A 20856-nucleotide genomic window follows, 5' to 3' on the forward strand; every position below is an offset into this window, starting at 1 on the left:
AATTTAAATATCAGAATGTCAAAAACTATCAGAATCCCAAGTATATTTATTGTGTATGTATTATTCTACATCTGTTATTTTCATCTCAAAATTGCTAATAAATTAAATGATTAAAATCATTACAATTTAAACTAATTTATATCTCAGAATATCAAAAAATAACAAGCAATAAGATAAGTGACAGCAGTATAACAGTACAAATTAAAGATATAATCATCTTCCACCAGCCAGTGTTAATAGTATTGCAAACTTAATGGCACTTCGTGAAAGCTTTGATAAAATTATATCAAATGTTGGCACAAGAATTCTAATTAATATTGCAAAACTTTGTTCGTACAGTACTAACATACTAACAGACTTTATATTCTCATAAAAGTAATTCACAAAATGCTAACCTGTACACGTGATGAATAGTAGTCAGTCTCGGACGAAGGTGACTATTATTTATTGCAAACAATTTCAAGCACAAAATATTCTTAAAATTTATTTATCTTATACCATTATGACTGAGAACGGGCAATGATACGCACTCTCATTTTATACATAATAAAAGTAAAAAAATTATATATATATATATATATATGATTACAAATTCTCATTTAAAACAAGTTACAGTACATTTTTTCTTCACCAAGCTTATGTCCAATGCAACTCCAATTCCAGAGGAGAGAGTGGCCGAATGCACAGTACCTGTTAAGCTATTGCTTAGCACTATTTTTCGCAAATTAGTCGCAATAGCCTTTTAATATTTCTACAAGAAATCTCTTTTGTTGAAGCAATTTGTTTTTCCGAGTGGAAAGTTTTTAAGGCTCTCTGGATGGCTTCCCTTTAATTCTCCATTTTAACCAAGAAAATTTCGTGTCTTTTGGCATAGAGTGCCTTCGCCGAATATCGTTCTTTTTGCTATCTTGACCAGACTTAGATTTCTTCTTGGAATCAGATGCTAATGGTATAATTTCATCTTCGGTGGTCTTTTGCCTATTGCTGCGAGTGGCGCCGTTTTTGATATATTTTGTTGGCCTAGAAGAGAGCATAGACTGACTACGGGAAACATTTGTTCCAGAGAGACGTTCGTCGTCGTCTTCAGCTCGACGTTGCTGATGGCTCACTCCGGGAATATACATCACCAGAGTTCGTCTTCGGCGTGTCGAGTCACTGTCTGAACTGGATACACCAGAAGCAGCCGAAGACACTACCTGACCCTTTCGATCTCCTCTTGGACTTGAGCGCACACGATGACCGTTGGCTATTCCGCTAGCATTGCTCTTACTGCGCTTTATTGCTTCCCTTTGGCGGGCTTGATAAGCAGCAGCTAATCCTCCTCGAACATAGAGCGGGTCGCTTTGAACAGAAGAGGGATTCGTGTCTTCTTCATAATGTAGAACTTTGCGTTGACTTCTCTTTTTGGAATCCTGACCTATGTCGTCTACTTCCTCACCGTTGACCATGATTTTTACACCCGTAGTATTTGGTACACCCTTCTTTTTTTTCCATCTGTCCTGCAGGTGGCGCTTATCCAACGTGTAAGATTTAGGAGAAGGCGGAACATCGCGTTTAGTTCGGTCCAGTCTGCTAAGACTAGAATATTTATCACTTCCAACTTGGCTCCCGGCAGGATATGATACTTCACTTTGCGCCATTTCTCGTCGATAATCCTCTTCAGCTTCACGGAACCACAAGCCACCACTTGTTACAACTCCTCCTTCGGTACTTGCTTCTTGGCGAGGCACATTCTCGTAAGATATTTCTCGCTTTTTAAAATCAACTTCGCGAACTACCGATCCTGGGACTGTGTCCTCATTTCGATAGAGGTCACTAGCTTCGGCTGAAATGTCAGAAGCACAGTCGTCTTCTTCCCTTACTTCTATGGGTTCTTGATGCTTGTTGGCGCTCCTCTTCTGTTTCTGTAGAGCAATCAATTCGGCATCGATATCATACCAATCATCATCATCTTCATAGGTGCTGACATGTTTCTGACTCCTTACTGGATCGGATGTATTATTGCCGGACTTGCTTGTCTTCAGTTTAAAACCGAAGAGTCGTTTCTCACTTTTAACCTTCTTTTCTTTCTTGACATCCTGATGCATTTCGCTGCTATCTTCGCTTTGTATTAGATATGGAGACAAGTGATCGGCAGATGAATAGTGGGAATTTTTCTCTTTATTCTTTTTCTTTCTTGACTTGTCTACCTGACTGTAAATAACACCGTTCCTTGTAGCACCTCCTTGAAGATTGGATGAATGAGCTACAGACTCATATGGAATATTTCTTTCTTTTGGCGATTCACCACCAGAATGCAAAGCTGCAACATCACTATACGCTGAAACATATCCGTTTTTGGATTTGATAACGCGATATTTTCCGTCATTCGCATCTTCAAGGTGATTCCATTCTGTGAAGTCTGGGACTTTACTGCACTGGACACCTTTGTCCTTCTTATTTGTCTTCCAGCTTCTATCATCTCTTATTCTGTCGCCAGAAATTGTTCTGGAATGCAACTCATCTGTGGAAACACCTTTCTCTCGTGAATGTAGATAGCGATAGGAGTTGTAGTCTTCACCATAACTGTTAGCATCTCTTAGATCATTCTGAGACTTCGCTTTTCTACGAGGCGGTGGTTTTGGTGAAGGTTCCTCATAGATGATGGTTCGTGTTTCATTCCTCCATACTTGGTGTTTTTCCCCAACAGCTTTTAAGAATTCGCCCTCATCAGTCTTTTCATTCGTCGTTTGAAAGTCGGTGGTATCAAGGATTAACTGATCGCCGCTGTGCCATTTTTCCATATTCACATTTGGCGGTAATGGAGATCCTCGACGCACAAGGTCATCATCAGAAGATACCCTTACGAGAGAGTTGTTGTATCTATATGAATCCTCGATCGGTTCATCGTATTCCCAATAACCACGTTCAGGTAGTGGCGAAGGACTACGTTTGTCCCTTTTCTTGCTTTTACTCTGGTGACCATCAGCATAGAAACTCTTGTCCCTGCTGCGGGATTTTTGCAGGTGCCTGTCATCTGAAATTATGTGGGTCGAATGAGAGCTTCTGTTATGCCTATTGTCCATGATTGGGCTATCGGTAGTAGTCTTCCTTTGATATTTCTTTACCGCTTCGTTTCTCTTCTCAGCATCAGTCTTATTCTTTTCGCTTTTCTTTTTCTGTGATGACATGCCGAATATAACCTTTACTCCATTGACAAGAGGGTTTCTTTTGGGTTTGGGTGGAGCTGGATCCACTGTGGCTTGCCGATAATAGTCATTTGAAGGTTCCATAATCTGTTTCTGAGTCACATGTACACTAGGGGAAATGCGTCCTAATTCTTCTTCATCTTCACTATCCTCTGCGGGTAGACGGAGAACTGCCTCTTCATTAAATTTCTCCACGATTGTTTTCACATGATTTTTGCGCACATCTGGAGGATCAGGAGGCATCTGACTTGGATGTAGAGGAGTGGTTATGTTACGAAAACTTTTACTGGGATGGAGAACAGAGGAGTCGAAATTTTGTTTGGCTTTCTGCGTTTGAGTGGAAGATTCCGCAGTGCTGTTTAAGACAGAGTCATCGTAAGCAAACGTGTTGACATCGGGTTCTTCATTGTAGCGATTCTTGTACACCTTAAACCAGAATCGTTTCTCTGGACTCAAGTCGTCGTTCACCGCTGCATCTGCTTCTGAAATATCCTTTTTCCTGCGTGGGTATTTCTTCACTCTGACTGCCTTATTGAAGCTCACTTTCTTTGCCGAATTACGAGAGTCGGTACTATATGCCGAGGCATCCGAGCGATCAGAGCGCGTCGAGTCATGTCGCGTGACTCTCGCACCTGTACCGAAAAGACTGACTGGCATCTTCGTCCCGCGTTGTTTAACGCGTGGGACATGCGCAAACTTTCTGCGCAGGGAGGTGTTTAGTCAGCTGACATGAAATCTTGTCTACCAGGCAGAAGTTGCAGGAAGTAATATGATGTGGTGTCTACCCCAATACACGTGGGTGATGGCGTTAAAAGTAGGTGACACAGCCCTAATAAAGAAAAGAAAACACTATTACCATTACAGCACAAAGAAATGTATTTTATATTGTAATAAAACACATATTACGGAGCCTGTACTTAGTACAATTATTATTTGTAAAGTAACATAATTCTGCATTTCTAATAATCTTATTATATATGTATCGAGGACATCGGCGTCCGTTAGAGATGGAGGCAAGTGATGGTCCTTATCACAACTAACGGTAATCCAGTATAGAGTGAAATCTTTCCACTGAGAAGTTTATTTCACAGTGAAGGCCAACAACCGTTTTTCCCTTATATTTGGACAGTAGCAGAGCAGCCATAGCGAGATTCTTTTCAAAATTTAATTCATAGTTTAAAGAATTTAATAGTGGTGATCTCAGTTAAAATAATATCATTAACTTGCCAATAAATCGAATATTTTGAACAGATGGCGTTTGTTAATGTAGGTGGACTTACACGTGGGTTTCCACTACCTTTTTCAGCATACCTACATCCACTACCAACCGCTTGCTCCCCACGCATCGTCTGTCCATGACCCAGCCCACATATTGACTCAAATTCTTGCTTCTTGTGATTTCCTTTGAAAAGAAGTGTTGCGAAATATGATGGAGGGGTTGAAAACCTGAATTGCGGCTTAAAAAAAAAAAAAGAAAGACTGAAACGAATACTTTAAAGTCTGGTGGAACAAATAGGGAAAAATAACAAAACAAATGGCAAATCCCTTCGTCTGCTCCTTTAACTAGTTACAACAGACAATGCATGTGTTGCAAAAATTAACTTGCAACATAATCTGCGTTATGCGTTAGTGTTCTCTCTCTAACTTTGTTCGCAAGTAAACTGTCAAACAGAAGCACAATTCATAACCTAGCCAAAGCACGAGTAAAGCTTTAAGTCAAGTGTAACGTGCATCTAAGAATGGAATTACTTATTAATAATACGAGAAAAGAAACAAAATGAAATGGAGAAAGAAAGAAGAGAATTGAAATTGCCCTCTTGAAAAAGCCAATTGAAAAATAAGCATTTTAAAATGTTTCAGCGTTGTTATGCGTAAATAATTGTCGAGCAACAGATGCCAGGAAGTAAATGACTGTTGAGTGTTAATTAAGATCCTTCACGCTACTTTACTTTTCTCAGATTATCTGAGAAGAGTAAACATTAGACAAATGTACTCAAGAATAAAGGAACCTTGCACATCTCTACTTTTAATTATACAGTGCCTTGTAGGAGAAAACGAACACTTCAGGACTAAGTTAAAAAAATAACATTGGGCACTACATTGTACAAAAATTAATTTATTAACACTTACGTTTCAAAAATTATTTCAGATAACTCATTGTCAGAATGGTTAGGCTATTTAATTAGCCTGTAGTTAATTTTTTTTTATGTTCATTAAATATTTCAATAAGTTGATTTTCATATATTGTATAAAGATCAACTTATAAACTGATTGTTATTACTATCCAGTTCTTTTTTTATACAATGTATGGCCTAAAATATTTTATTTTAATTTATTTACTATTACAGTATCTATTTAACGCCCTTATGACCAAAACTATTTGGAGTCAATGGTGATCAAGGTGACCTCTGTTCTCCTCTAAGCAGTAAACTCACTAGAATATAGCATTTATTTTTCAGTATAATTATTATAATTTTTCAATAAAATTTCAGTATAATTAATTATAGTTCTCGAATTTAGAGAGTCATCAAAATCATTTATTTTTACACATGCATTCGCTTTATTAAATTGTAAAAATGCACTGCTTAAAAGGGTGTCGTACCAAGTGTGTGGTACTACACTCAGGGTAGTAAGAGAATGAAAAGGACCTGGGGGTAATTGTGCAGTCAGATATGAAGTTTTTTGAGCAGTGCAGACATGCTGCAAGAGTAGCTCTTGTGTCTTGTCAATGATATACAGAAATTTTGCTAGCAGGGATAAGGAGGTTATTGTCCCCTTATATAAGGCAGTGGTCAGGCCACACCTTGGGTGCTGCGTACAGGTCTAGAGGACTCATTTTTGGAAGAATGTAGAATGTAGAGCTCCTGGAACGAGTGCAGAGAAGGGCAACGAGATTGATGAGTGGAACGAAAGGTTGGTGTTACCAAGAAAGACTTAAGTTCTGCAAATGCAGCCTCTGGAGACTAGGCACCTGCGAGGTGATCTTATTGAGTTGTATAAGGCCTTGAATGGTTTGAGCAAGCTCAATGATGATGGAATTCTTCCTCTTGCTTAGATTACTCACCTGAGGGGACATAAATTCGAATCGAGGAAAGACAATTGTAGAATATATGTGTGGAAATTTGCCTTTACTCGATTTGAATTTATTTGAATTTGTTCCAACAACGGGTGGTTGTTGGAACAAACTTCCATCTGTCGTTGTGCAGGTCGAAAACTTAAATATAAGTTCAAGGCAGAACTAGACAAGCATTTGGAATGAATGGATGGGTGAAATGGGAAAGTGTTGTTTTGTTTTTTGTTTTTTTTTGGCTGATGCTATTTAAGCTCGCTTTCTTGGATCATCGTCATATGCCTCTGCTAATGCTAATGATCATTGCCCTTACCAGTAACATACGAGTAACTGGTACATCATTTTCAACCGCAGAATCATCATAAAAACGTTTGCCTCCAAGCTGTTGATTAAGCGCACCAAACAAATGGAAATCGCTAGGAGCCAGATCAGAACTGCAAGGTGGGTGAGCAAGGAGTTCCCTTCCTAAATAATTAAATAATTAATAATTTTTCGGGTTGCACCAGATGTATGCGCCGTGCGTTGTCATGCAACTACGGTATTCCACGTCTCAGTAGCCTAGGCCATTTTCTACGAATTGGGTCCCTAAGTTCTTTCAGAAACGTGGAATATGATACAGCATTCATGGTACCTCCAGCCTTCAGAAAAAGAAGAACTACATGCGAGTCCCAGAAAAGAGTTACTATTAGCTTCTGCTGACGGCACAAGCTGAAACTTCCTTCTTTGATAAAGAGGAGTTTGATAAAAACGATGGGATAAGTGTATCAACGTTATGTTTTTTTATTATTTATTTTATTATTATTATTTTTTTTTAGATTACGGTTGTGGAGTCGGGCCTTTAACAATCTCTTATGAATAAACTTATGCCATTTAGAATAATGGAAATATATTGAGACACCAGAACGGGTTAAATAACTATACGATTTGTTATTACGAGTAATACTGTACTTTCACTTTCATGTGTTCCTTTTCTCTACATGTCTCGTGGTTCGAGCCCGTGACCACCAAATACGGAGGATGCGGAAAGGTCAGAGAATTACCACCGCATATCCCTGGAGCAATATGGCCTTAGTTGCTAATGCTCCTAAAAAAACCAAATAACAACAACAACAACAACATGTCTCCTGTTGCACTTCGTCCTGTTTCCTTGCTTTCCAACGTGGGAGAAGACAAGCTGCGTGTCGTTTCACTCCCTCGCCATCTCTGCGTTTTCATTATCGTGAACATCCAGAATATTTCTTCCTGTCAATGATGTTGCTGTTTACTTATGTATTCCCTATAACCAAACAATAAATATTCATTTTATGTGTTGCGCAACCTCCCACGACAGCTGCTTTTCTGTCCTGCTTAAAAAAGGTTCTGTCCATTTTATCAGTTTTGTTCTGCAAAGCGCCAACGATCATAGAGTACACAATATACTGACGTCTCGTGACTTAGTCACCCCTGCTATTAACCTCAAACAACCCAACACCTCTGTTCTGCAGTAGACAGTATGTAATAACAAATAATAATACGCCCAGTAACTTATTTCTTCTTCCATTTCATGTTGTGATTAAAATATTGACGAAAACAGTGTATTCAGTAATTTAGATTAAGATGTACCATTGTTTCTAAATGTTGTTTACAGGTAAGGAACTCCTACGCTGCCCGTTTATCTTTCTGTAGAAAAATCAGTTGTTGAGTAGAATCAATACAGATTGAAAAAACAAGAAGCGACAAAAGAGGACGGAACTAATCTTCCTACCCCCCACCCCTCTGTGTCTTTTGATTTGAGCTTAGCAGTAAAATTGTCATCTTCTAGCTTTAGCGCAACATATGATGATGTGTGCTGTGCAGTGGCTGCTTCTCGACAGGTTTATTGTCCAAGATAATATATATGTCAAGGAAGAGTAGAATTATATGTTGTATTCTAATTCTATTTCAGATTAATGCTTTATCTTTGTGTCCTCATTGCAGCTTAGTCGGCAAGGTGCATCACCGTATTTGCCATTGGTTTGGAGAAGTCTAGGTTTTGATTCCGTTAATGACTGGAAGAATTTGTACCGGCCTTCTTGTGTTTTAACGCTACTGGAAGGACAAGCTCCAGTAGCGTTAAAATAATTTAATTTTTATTTAATGCTTTACCGCATACGGTCACAGATAAAATAATTAGACCTAAAATTAATACTATATATCTATAGAAGTTTTAACAGAAAATGTATTTAAATCACTGGAAATTATTAATAGTCTGAAAATAATAAGCAGCAGACCACTACTCGTTATTTGTTTTTATTATATGTATGTCTTAAATTACTTTCACGTCGATAATCCTACTTGTCAATGATAAACAGACTCTGCCTCGATGGACATGTCTAAAATTTTAATGACATTGAATTGTTGTAGTGTGACATGTTATAATATATTTCTGTATAAAATAAATGAATATGGACATAATGAATGCGTGCAGTTGCAAGTGGGAAAGGTACTAAGTCATGCATAGTCTCGGATATGCCAGCGCAACAAAGCATGGATCGGCTCTACTGCAATACATGTTAACAGGCAAACAAAGCAGCTGGGAACCAAGAAATAAGCCAAGTGCTTAGCAAAAGGAAGTTTTTACTCAAACAGAAGAAATGATCTCTTCCCCTAAGAAAAAATTACAGAAATCGTTGTTTCCAGAAGCAATACATTCGATGGCAAGAGCATGAGGGAAGAAGCAATGCAGATGATGGCACCACAATATGCTCGTTTCCTTATCCCCCTCTTCCAGGTAATAAATTCGTGCTGCTAAGACAGGGGATAGAAACGCTAGAAACAGAAGAGAACGGGTTATGAAACGATACAGTGGGGAGTAGAGTAGCCATATACGTAAGCAATATGATAAAATTTTATAGAACATAAAGGATATAAAATACACCTTCAATTACTTGAAATGGTTTATAAGCGAATGATATGGCTTCCCCGATACCCAGGGTCCCATGACAGGGTCATGCAGAACCCTGGGTATCGGGGAGGCCATATCATTCACGTCGAAGACCTGACAGCGTGTCAGGTCTTCGTTGCTAGGGAAAATAACGAAGAAGTTCGCCCCGATCTAAGACGAGCAGTGTGACAGGTTTCATGTGCAAATATAGTTGTAGAAAAAAGAAATGGGTTCCCCTGGTCAGTAACGCAAAGAAGGTTGTCTCTTCTGTGGCTTGACGAAAGAGACAGCCCTCTCTCTCTCTCTCTCTCTCTCTCTCTCCATTCACATATGAGTTTTGAGAATGGTAGTTTCCATTCGCTGACTTTGAATCCTCAACCACCTGAGGAGGGTCCGGATGTAACAGTATCTATACGTCGTAATATTATCACTGCGCCTCCTTCCAAAACAACCGAATCAGTACATATCGCAGATAAACCTCTAATTGGAAAAGGCCTATACAGTTTTCAGGCAATACAAATTCTTTGACCAAGTTGAGCTGCACCTCATTAGCGATTCACTATTAGCTACCTACTAGCGACTCACTATTATCGACTCTTTTTATAGAACCAGATGATCCAGAACAAATAGAACATATAAGTGAAAACGTCGGAAGACAAAATTACGACCTTGTGGAGTACTTAGGAGCTAACCGCCCAAGAATAAATATTGACTAACAATAACAAAGAAGAAAATAAAGAAAAATATACTAGAATAACACAAAAAAGAATAATAAGTGATAGATAATCAGATCATCCGAAAGGTTAAAAAAATGTAAAGAACTTCGTCCATTCATGTATATAATGTTTGTAGAGTGCTTGTCTTTTCTGGTCGATTTATTTGTTTTTCTAAACAAAAAAAAAAAAAAAAAAAACGGCATTCCGGGAGAAAAAACCTTGCTATCATCGCCTGAGACCCTACTAACTCAGCCACGGTATGAAAAAAAGGTTCTTTGCGTCATTGACGGGATGCAAACATTTAATAAAATTTAATAATAAGTAAATTACATTCAGGTCTTTTTCTACACTGTGTAGAGAGAACGGTGACGGTGATTATTATCACAGTGCTATACGCCAGGACATACGAAACATATTGTCCCATACCGATCTTGGCTTAACGTGGGATGAAAATCTAACCTTTCACCACCACTCCAATAACATTAAAAGAAAACATTCGTAGCACTATGGAATATTCGCCGGGAGCTTATGGATGTTATTAGGGATAGAAAGTTAATCTCTCAGTATATTAAGCGATGCCCTCTCCCCTTTCATACGTCAGAGATCTGGCCATCCGCGCCGGAGAGAAAAAAGAGCAAAGTGTTTTTTTTTTTTTTTTTTTTTTTTTTAACACAGAATAATGGATCTTGAGATGGATGAACTGTGGTTCCTGCTAATCATATGAAAACCTACGCCGCTTTCAGATCTTGATCTACAATCCTTGAGTCACACAGTAATGATTAAAAATAATAAATAATAATAATAAACATCATGACGTTTTCTAAACTAATCACTGGAACCATGGATGCTCCTTCAACAATAGACATCAACGATAAGGCGCCGAAAAAAAATAGCAGAAACGCTGTTAATTCAGAAATTACGTTGAGTATGCATAATTTTGAGTATGCTCATCTATGCAAATTTCGCAAAGGAGTCTTCCATTATAGGAACATTCCCAGAAAACACATTGGCAACAGTTAATGCGATGAAAATAGACCTCTATATGCACGCTAATTACAGGTGGTATAAAAGAGAAGTCCAACAAACCATATACAAGTAAGTTTCGAAGGACTCGAGAATGATCACCAAGAACTAGAATAAGAACATCAGAAAGAATACTGTAACCTGTTAGAACTCAATGGCTCATATGAACTTGCATAATGCTTTATCTGTAAATATATTAGCCACAAAAAGTTCTGCATACACTTGCATTTATTATGTTTGCACTCTCAGCTACACTCACTTTCTGAATGCCAGAGATTCATTATTATGAAATGATGTTATGTATAGATGGTGAAACTGCATTGAGAATTTCGGGTGCAGAAGGAGAGCACTTACAGGCTAGTTTTTGAAGGAATCCATGCGCGGTGGGTATTATAGCCAGTGGTAATTCGGATATGAAATGGCCTTTTGGTGTTACAACTTTGCACTCTAGGTAGCAAATATAGCAGTCATCCCACTGGCTCGTCGATTCATCCCAGGCCGTGGTAATATCAGAGACATTTTCTTAAACACAAGTGTGGTGGGCCTTGCTAGAATACAAAATGCGATATTATTTTTCCCATTTTATTAAAATGCATAAAACCATTTTATTAAAAAGCATAAAACCATTTTATTAAAAAGCATTACATATTGATTTTTCACTTATTGTGAAAAATCAATATGTAATGGAGTAAAATGTATGTCATTTTATAATTCGACTTACAAATTGCTAAAGGACACAGTAGACTCCAAAAATGATTGCGTCTGTTATCTAAGGCTGTGATAAATGCTTAATTAGTAATTGTTTTTGTTAACTTTCTGATCTTTATTTTGCATAAAACTACTTGTTAGGTATTGCTGTACTTTCGCATGGAGGTGTGGGCGACCTGGAATCTTTTAGTTAGAGTCTAAACATCATTAGTTAGAGTCAGAACCTTACAATAAATATCATATTAATAATTTATTTATTTACGTGTCGGTCCTTCCCTAGCTTGTTTAGAGCTTGTTTAGCTGGAGCTTCAAATTGGAATTCCTAGTTCAAGATGATTGTGTTATTGTATATACGAGTATCATACATATTACTTACTTTGATATTAGGATATCACAAGGCTATTAGAAAGGAGATTAAATTATCTTGGACACGCATTTGTATTGGGTATTATGAGTAGTCTAATTGTAAAAAAGTTTTAAGACTATGATTTGAGTTATATTATAAGACTGCGTCATGGATAAAACTTTTGAAAGTTTTGATCCTTTCAAAAATGTTTGATGAAATCTCCTCCATGAGGTAGAACTAGCTCAGTTGGAGCTAGTTCGAGAGTGGTTAATGACAGTAATGACTGATGGGAAGGGTTTTTTTTTTTTTTTTTTTTTTTTGTCTGATGCTGTATAAGCTTGTTTTCGTGATTCATTTGCCACTACTGATACTAATACTAAATTGGTTTGGACGCGAATTTTTATAGTGTATTTCTTGTTATCACATTCCGGTAATGATGAGGAATCCAATTAGAATTTCTTTAAAGAAAAATTAACCTGCAGAGCAGATCCAGATCTTGAAAATTAATGTTTAATCAGTCTCACGAAGTAAATAAATCTGTAGTGACTTTTGTACTTGCCAAGGATCATTTACGTTTCAATTCTCTGTTAAAAATCAATTAACATTATATGTAGCGTGAAAGGGTTCCTGCTGCAGCTGTCATCATCATCATCATCAGCCATTTTCAATTCACTGCAGGATGAAGGCCTCTCCAGCAACTTTCCAGTTCCTTCTGTTTTGAGCACTGGCCATCCATTTACTACCCACAAACTCATGAATTTCATCTATCCATCTCCGCCTTTGTCTTCCAGGTTTTCTTCTAGCTCCTCTTGGGTACCATTCTTTTATTTTCTTAGTCCATCTGTCATCATGTCTCCGAGCTATGTGTCCTGCCCAAGACCATTTTAGTTCTTTAGTTTTGATAAGAATGTCCTTTACTTGAGTTTGCTGCCTAATCCATGTGTTTCTCTTCTTATCTAACAGTCTGATTCCCAATATAATTCGTTCCATTCTTCGCTGTGTAGTTCTCAGCTTCTCTTCCATTCTTTTGGTGAGTGCCCAAGTTTCACATCCATAAGTCATGGTGGGGAGTATACATTGGTTCATTATTTTACGTTTCAGACAAACTGGGATATTGCTGTTCAGTATGTGACTATATTTCCTGAATGCTATCCATCCAAAATTTATTCTTCTCTTGATTTCCAGCCATTTATCATTATTACAGCTAATAACTTGTCCCAGATAAGTATATGACTCCAAAGTATATGACTCCACCTTTTCAATTACTGTTCCTTCAATCATAATTTTCCTTTCTGTGGCATACTTGTTCATCATTACTTTTGTTTTAGCCATATTCATCTTTAGTCCAAAATCCTTACTAACTGTGCATAACTGATTAAGATTTTCCTCTAATTCTTTGGGATCGTGGCTTATGACCACAATGACCACAATGTCATCTGCAAATCGTAAATGGTTTAGGTACTCTCCGTTCACATTGACTCCTTTCTGCGACCAGTCTAACCTTCTGAAAGCTTCCTCAAGGGCAGCAGTGAACTGCTTCGGGGATATTGCGTCTCCTTGTCGAACTCCTTTCTCGATTTTAAATTTCCTACTGTCTTTGTCTAGTCTAATAAAGGAGGTAGCACTCTCATATATTTTCTTCAAAATCATATGTGGGGTATCTATGCCTTGTCGATTCAGTGCCCGAAACATTGCCTTATGCTGTATGGAGTCAAATGCCTTTCATAATCCACAAATGCCAGGCATAATGGTGTTTTATATTCATTTGCTTTCTCCATTAGCTGTGATATTACGTGAAGGTGATCCATAGTTGAGAATCCTGTCCTAAAGCCAGCTTGCTCTTTCGGTTGATTCTCATCAAGTATTCTTTCTAATCTGTTAGTAATGACCCTTGTGAACAACTTGTAGATGTGGGATAACAAGCTAATTGGTCTATAATTTCCAATTTCTGATTTATCTCTTTTCTTATGCAGCAAAACTATGATTGCATTATTCCACTGCTTAGGCGTCACACCTTTTCTAATGCACTTTGTGAAGAGTCTTGCCAGTTTTTGTGTTATGTCTCTTCCTCCCAATTTTAACAACTCTACAGTAACTTCATCTTCTCCCGGGGCTTTCTGATTCTTCATTTTCTTCAATGCATGTTCTACCTCATCAGGAAGAATATCGGGTATGTCGCATGTGTTGCTACTTTGCAATCCATCTTCCCCACTGCTGGCATCATTCCCTCGCTCCTTGTATAATTCTCTATAGTAGTCTTCTGCTATTTGAATTATGCCTTCTCTGCTGTTTATAAGCACACCATCGCTATTCTTCAGTTTCAGTATCATTTGTCTTTCTGTATTACTGCTCATGGCTGCTGATTTAAATCCTTTGTTTTCCCTTAATGCTTGTTCTACTTTTCTTGTGTTAAATCTTCTTATGTCCTCTCTGAGTCTCTTTCTAATGGCTTTGCATAACTCAGTATACTCAATTTTTTCCTTGTTAGTATTTATCTTGCTCTTCATTTTTCGCCTTCGGTTCATCATATCAAGTGTTTCTTGACTATTTTTTTCTTCTTTGGATTTCTTTTTCCCTATAGGTTTTTTGGGCTTTATCACTTTTAGAAAGTTGTAATATTCCTCGTAAATATCTTGGTCCTGAGCAGTCTGCAGAAGCTCAAACTTGTTCTTAAGTTCCAGTACATACTGCTTTTTCTCCTCTTCTGTTATCTCAAAGACCTTTGTATTATTTACTCGAGTCAGGTTTTTCCTTTCCTTTCCCACATCTATATCAAGTGTACATCTTACCATTCTGTGATCATTTACCTTATTCAGGACGGTAACATCATTCACAATATATATCTTCTGTTAGTGAGGATGAAGTCGATTTCATTAGTTGTTAATCCATTTGGACTCTTCCATGTCCACTTTCTGTTCACCCTTTTCTTGAAAAAAGTGTTCATTACTGACAGTCCTTGAGATTCTGCAAATTCCACAGGACCAAGATATTGACGAGGAATATTATAACCTCTTCCTCATCATGGCTCGATGTCGGTGCATAAATCATTATCACCTTTAGCTTGAACCTCTTAGAAATCTTGAGTTTTAGTCTTGACACCCTTGGTGATGTACTTTTGAATTCCAAAATGTTGTTTTTTAAATCTTTATGGACCAGAAACTCAACTCCACCTTCACTCCTTTCACATTTTCCATTGGTGTACAGCAGATTTCCACTTGATAAACTTATAAGTGATTCATTTCTTCTTCTTGTTTCAGCCAAACCGATGATATTCGGATGATATGCAGCTGTCATATTTTACGGTAATTAATGTGAATATAGAGGAACATGCTTTCCCCCTTCCTAAAGTTTTATTAATAAAAGTTGATAAACATAATTATGCCAGTGATGATGCGCGAGACGAAGTTTTAAAATTCGATAGGACCTTTATTAAAGGATGTTAAGGTCAGGAGAGTTAGAAAATAAATCATGGAGTTTCAATCAAGGTGATTCTGATAACGACTTAACTAAAATCAAGAAATGGGTGTCAGAATTGAAACTCTCAAGGAACCGAGATCAATAATTACTTTTCTTTCTTCTTTTTTTTGATATAGATAAGGACTTAAGAGGACTTCTTAAGTCACTTATGGAGAAAAGAATCTGAAGAACATATCAAAGCAAACTTCGATCTTGTTAATATTATTAATATGTTATTAAAGTTAAAAGTAGGAAAAGAGCGCCTTATTGGATTTTAGAACTAATGGCTAAATAAGGAAATTTTTGACAAATAAAAATATAGTTTACTGGAATTGGTCAGCTCACGGAATGACAGATAATTTACGTGACACGATGTATTATTGGCCTTTGGCCATGTAAGCAGGATTATGATCACTGTTCATCACAAGGCTACATCTAACAAGAATGCTTTTCACGGCATTAAGAAACTTTCCTGTTTGAGGAAAATTGGTTCGTTGCTTTCCAGGATATTTACTGCCGAAAGTCTGATAGTTGCTCAGTTGTTTTACATCACCAAAGACAAGTCATTTATCGTTCACTGCAAATCTCTCTAGCTTCCTGATTGAAATGCGTTTTACTGTCTTTGGTTAAAACCAATTTGGATAAATTGATTTCATACGTTGGGTAAAGCGTGCTAATGGGTATTTAAATACTGAAAAATCAGTGTCTTTATAAAAATAATTTTAGAAATCATTGGTAGTAAAAGTTCCTTCCCTCCCCTTCCTCTGATATAAAGCGAGTGTGCATGATACTACTATTAATGTTTTCAACAAACCATTAAGTTTAAAAAAAATAAAAAGAAACTGCTTATAATCTAGTGGTATAACGGGGGAAACCTCTCTTGCCATTTCCGCAGTGCATAAGGAAAATACGCAGAACTATATGTGACATCCTCATTCCCACAAGTTGTTATCCATATAATATATAGTCAGGGTCATGAGAGACGGACGAGGGATCCACCCGACATAACTGTTGTCCCATTTTCATTCACCTCACGAACATCCTCGAGCTTTTGTTCTGATTGTAATGTAATGTATACAGCGATATTTTTTCGTTTACTGAACGATAACAAAATGGGTATACGTACATACATTTCCAATGTCACCAGTTCACACAAAAAAAAAACAGCAGAAATGGATGGCATTTATTATAAATAACTTTTCTTTTTATGCCTTGCTATTTATATCAAGGTGATTGCCTCGTAATAACTGTACATAAAGACTTTTTATACAAGGATATTTACTGTTTAGTTGATTCATATTTTTCCATTTATTCTGATTCGTCTTGAATTTTCTTTCATTTTTTATGAGTACATTGGCCTTTATGTACAAGTTAACTCATATATCATTTGAATAAATTACACTTGACATTTAATCAAAATTCTGCTTTTTTATAATTCGAATAAGTGAACTTATACAATTTCGGGATTCTGACCAAATCTGTGGTTGATTTTGCCTTGTCACATTTACTTTTCTGCATAAAATGAAAAATAAAAAAATGGAATAATTACAACAAAACACCCTGACAGGTCAGTGATATGCACCAACCACTGTGGTGCATTTCAGTAGACCATGGCATGGAATCAATAAGGTGTTGGAAAGTGACACGAGGAATACTGGATCATTTACAACAGGATTGCCCTCAGTTCCAGCAGTGACATTTTCATCGTGAACCTACCCTGCCCGTAGGATAAACACAGCAGTGCCATGTGTACCTGATCCGCAGTGGTTTTCAGATATACTCTGGCGTCCGCGGTGCCCTCCAGTGATATCACATGAATGTGGGTATGCCATGAAAAACGCCTCACAGCATTACACCTCCTCTAGCAGCCTGTACTTTTGGAATACAACAGGATGGCTCAATTCCCGTGAGGTTTCCTCCATATCTGAATTCTTCAATCGGTACTTAAAGGCGTAAATCTGAGGCTCACTTTGCACCCTCCTGTGTCCCTTCATTGCGTTATTGGCATCAATGCATTTTGCGGTTGGCGTTTGAGATCAGTGGCTTCCTTGAAATTTCCCTACTCCTATAGAGCATTCTTTATAGGGTTCTTCGCATGGTGTGGATAATGATACCTTGTGATGTTTTAGCCTTAAATTGCAAAGGTTAATTATTCCGTCGTTTGGCAATGAACTCTTGATAATCCCCTCCACAAGTCGAGCACATCTCTCCGTCACCTTACATTTTCGGTGTCGCTGTGAAGAGATGCATTTCGGTATCTCTTCACAGGTGTTTTCTGGGAGTTTTTCCATCCATTAAAGACTAATAACACCAGTCTTTGAACACTCGACAATGAAACCTTTCTGGTTTGATTGTCAAATCAAAGAGGTTTCATTCATTGTCTATCCTTTCCTATTGCCGGTGGGCGGTTTGTGTATTATTTGGGTCACTCGGCTTTATAACACTTTCTTGCACAAACTGAAAATTAAAATGATATCAAGTTGCTTTGATATACACTTTACGTTTTTCGATTTATGTATTTCTATATAGACTGTTGTAAAAAACCCAATTCTGTGGTCCCACTATTAGAGGCCTTGAAGACCAGCTTGCACAGGTCCAAACTTCCATACCTCATTGACACATCAGGAGCTACTGATCGTATGCAATCTGTATAGCACCCATAATTGCCCCACATTACAGGGGGACGACCTGTACGTCTAACTGCCTGTTCGATTTTATACCAATAATTTCGATGGGATTGAAGTCAGAAATTTGGAGGGGGAGAGGATAGAGGCGAAGCCTTCAGGGTGTTTCGAAAACCAATCCTGCACACGTCTGGCACGGTTGCGCGGTGCATCATCTTGGTCAGGGAGCAGCAGGTACAAATTAACGTATTAAACATCAGCCATCGTCAAATCATATACGTCATACGTTAAGCATTAACCATTTGACTTATAGTTAAATATGATAACCATGCGCAAGTCTGACGTTTTAACCATGTCTTGTAAGATTTGATTTACTAATTAAGAAAATTAATAAAAAAATTCGCCACTTAATCTTGAAATAAAATGATATACTACTCATTCTGTGTTATGTAGCAAAAATTTATAAAAGGAATTATTTATTGCTGTTTTAAATAAAAGAAGCAATCGAAAATAGAAACTCGCCAGAGTCGGTTTCCAGTAGTGGTGTTTCTCTGCTACACACATCAAATCCTTCTCCCTAAATACTTCATTGTTTATTATATCGAATTGTTCTAAAGAATCAAAATAGAGTATTATGGCAGGTTATACTTACCCCTCAGAAATATTTCGTTCTCTGGAAATTAGGCACTTTAATTCGGTTATCCTGCATAACTAAGTACGTAATTTTTTGATATTTTTGGAGTTGTCACTTCCATTGGTCGATGCGAGCTGAATTTATCTTCTATGGATTCTCGATCTCGTTTCAACTGATTAGACCAAAGTTTTATCTGCTATTCAAAAGGAAAAACATGACCACATACAGCTTTTATGCGTTCATGAATTACTTTTGGACCATTCCCTTCTTTTGTCAAAAATTAGATGACGGTTCACTGTTCCAATTTCGTGACATCTTTTTTTCCAATGGGTTAGCTACTTTAAATCTCTTCTGTTGTTTTGTTATTTCGTACTTCACTCTATCGGACTGGACCATCGCAAATAAGATACAGGCGTGATTGTGAGTGATAAATCTACAATTTTTTTATATATCAAGCATATTTATAGTAATTATTGAACGGCTGTCGTACATCTATTGTAAACTTCATTAAGTTGCTGTTTATGGAAGAGATTAACCATAAATATAATGAAGCATATGTTTTTTTTTTTTACCAGCTTATACACCACGCTGGACACATTCTATTTTCGTTCACACTCAGCTGCCACAGAGCGGCATTACACCGGTCAACATCATTTCCACCCTTACAAATAATGCTTTGCAGATCAGTAATAATAAATTGAGATTTATAGAGCAAAACATAAACATACCCAGACCCGTTTTTTCCGATATGCTTGATTTCACACATTACATCACGAAGATCGGCGGAAAATAGTCATGGCCAAGGACATCCAAAGCAACTCGAGGAAAGAACGTGAACTCAAAATTTTCCTGTATTATACTATAATGATGTGTTTTTTCTTTTCTGTGAGTAGCAGTGTTTCTTACAGGGTGGTTCAACAGCCGTAAGGGCGATTTAGCAAATCAGTATAATTTTATATGGTCCACTTGTGTATTACATGAATAAGGTTAGACAATATTAACTTACTGTCCTTATTTCTGCTTCGCCACAGGTTGTATTTTGCAGTTTCAAAAAAAGCAACAAATCATATTCCATCATTTGAATATAAAATTACACATATTTTTATTTTATTTTATTATTATTTTCTTTTGTTCCTTTGTAAATCTTGTACTTAAAACTGGGTTATACTGTGGTTAGTAACTCGAGCATGGAAGTTCTCCCAAACTTGGAGAATCATATATCTTTTCATTTGGACAACAATTTTATTCGATCTTTAAAGCTCTTCATTATAGCATATCGAACTGCTGTTTGAAATACAGAAGTGCGACTGAAATATGCGCACATCCCGGCAGTGCAAAAAGATTATACGAGTTGGGCGCAGTATTAGGTTTTCCACGAGGAAGAAATTGGTAGAGTTGTATAAACTACTTGAAGAGGAAGTGACGTTTTAATAAGAACGCACTTTAAGACAAGCAGTGAAAAATGTCTCGGCAGGTTACCAGGGAAGAGTGGGTTAGAACCAGTTTAATCAACATTTGTGTTTGGGGAGAGCGAAGTTTGGCGCAGTGACGTAATACTTCCATATATGAGTTGCAATTGTTGTCAAACAGGTACAGGCAGAGAAAGGAGTTGCCGATATTTCCTCATTACAGTGTGTTCGCGCTTTTTTCATTTATTTTTATTATTTTCATTTTTAGTTCAAACGGCTGAAATTGTGATATCACTTGTTTAAGTTCTGCTCGATGTGCCATCTGCATAAACATAATTCGTTCGTAATATGAAAGTTGAAAGGTATAATGTGGAGTAAATTTAGTAACGACAAAAATAATAAAATAACACTATGCCACTTTTAGAACACAAATTAATCGCTTTATCGAAATCTAAAAGGAGGGATTCTTCCAGTGTTTCCTCTACCCCTATTTTTCCCTTTCAAAAATTTAAAAAATATATATAAATAAATAAAATAAAAATAATAAATAAGTGCCTCCAGTACCTATAGTTTTGAGACGTACAATTTTTTTTCTCTATCGTTGTCCAAAGTTTGTTCATAGTTTAACAACTCGTGTGTTTGTTTATAGTTTAAACAACTCTTGTGTTGAACTAGTGATGCAAAGTAATCAAGAGATCATAATCGATTATTTCTGTTACAGTACAATACTCATATTATTCGATTATTTTACTCGAGTATATCATTCTATCATTTCATTAG

The 20856-nt window shown here is 37.1% G+C and overlaps 1 protein-coding gene across 2 annotated transcripts in view; it reads right to left on the reverse strand.

The window, feature by feature from the left end:
* Positions 1 to 576: 576 nt before the first annotated feature.
* The window catches only part of LOC150081040 (uncharacterized), a 48446-nt gene continuing 28166 nt past the window's right edge, over positions 577 to 20856 (reverse strand). The window contains exons 1-2 of one of the 2 annotated variants that reach the window (XM_090381383.1): positions 11254 to 11402; positions 577 to 4017 (exon numbers count right to left, since the gene is read on the reverse strand). In XM_090381383.1, coding sequence (XP_090237509.1) covers positions 804 to 3845 — 3042 coding nt within the window. In that variant the 5' untranslated portion in view covers positions 3846 to 4017; positions 11254 to 11402 and the 3' untranslated portion in view covers positions 577 to 803. Of the gene's footprint in view, positions 4018 to 11253; positions 11403 to 20856 lie in introns of those variants that run through there. The other variant, XM_090381382.1, reaches the window with a different exon arrangement.

The sequence above is a fragment of the Mastigoproctus giganteus genome, chromosome 9 (genome assembly GCF_048544385.1).
Source record: "Mastigoproctus giganteus isolate SK-2022 chromosome 9, ASM4854438v1, whole genome shotgun sequence".
NCBI lineage: Eukaryota > Metazoa > Arthropoda > Arachnida > Uropygi > Thelyphonidae > Mastigoproctus > Mastigoproctus giganteus.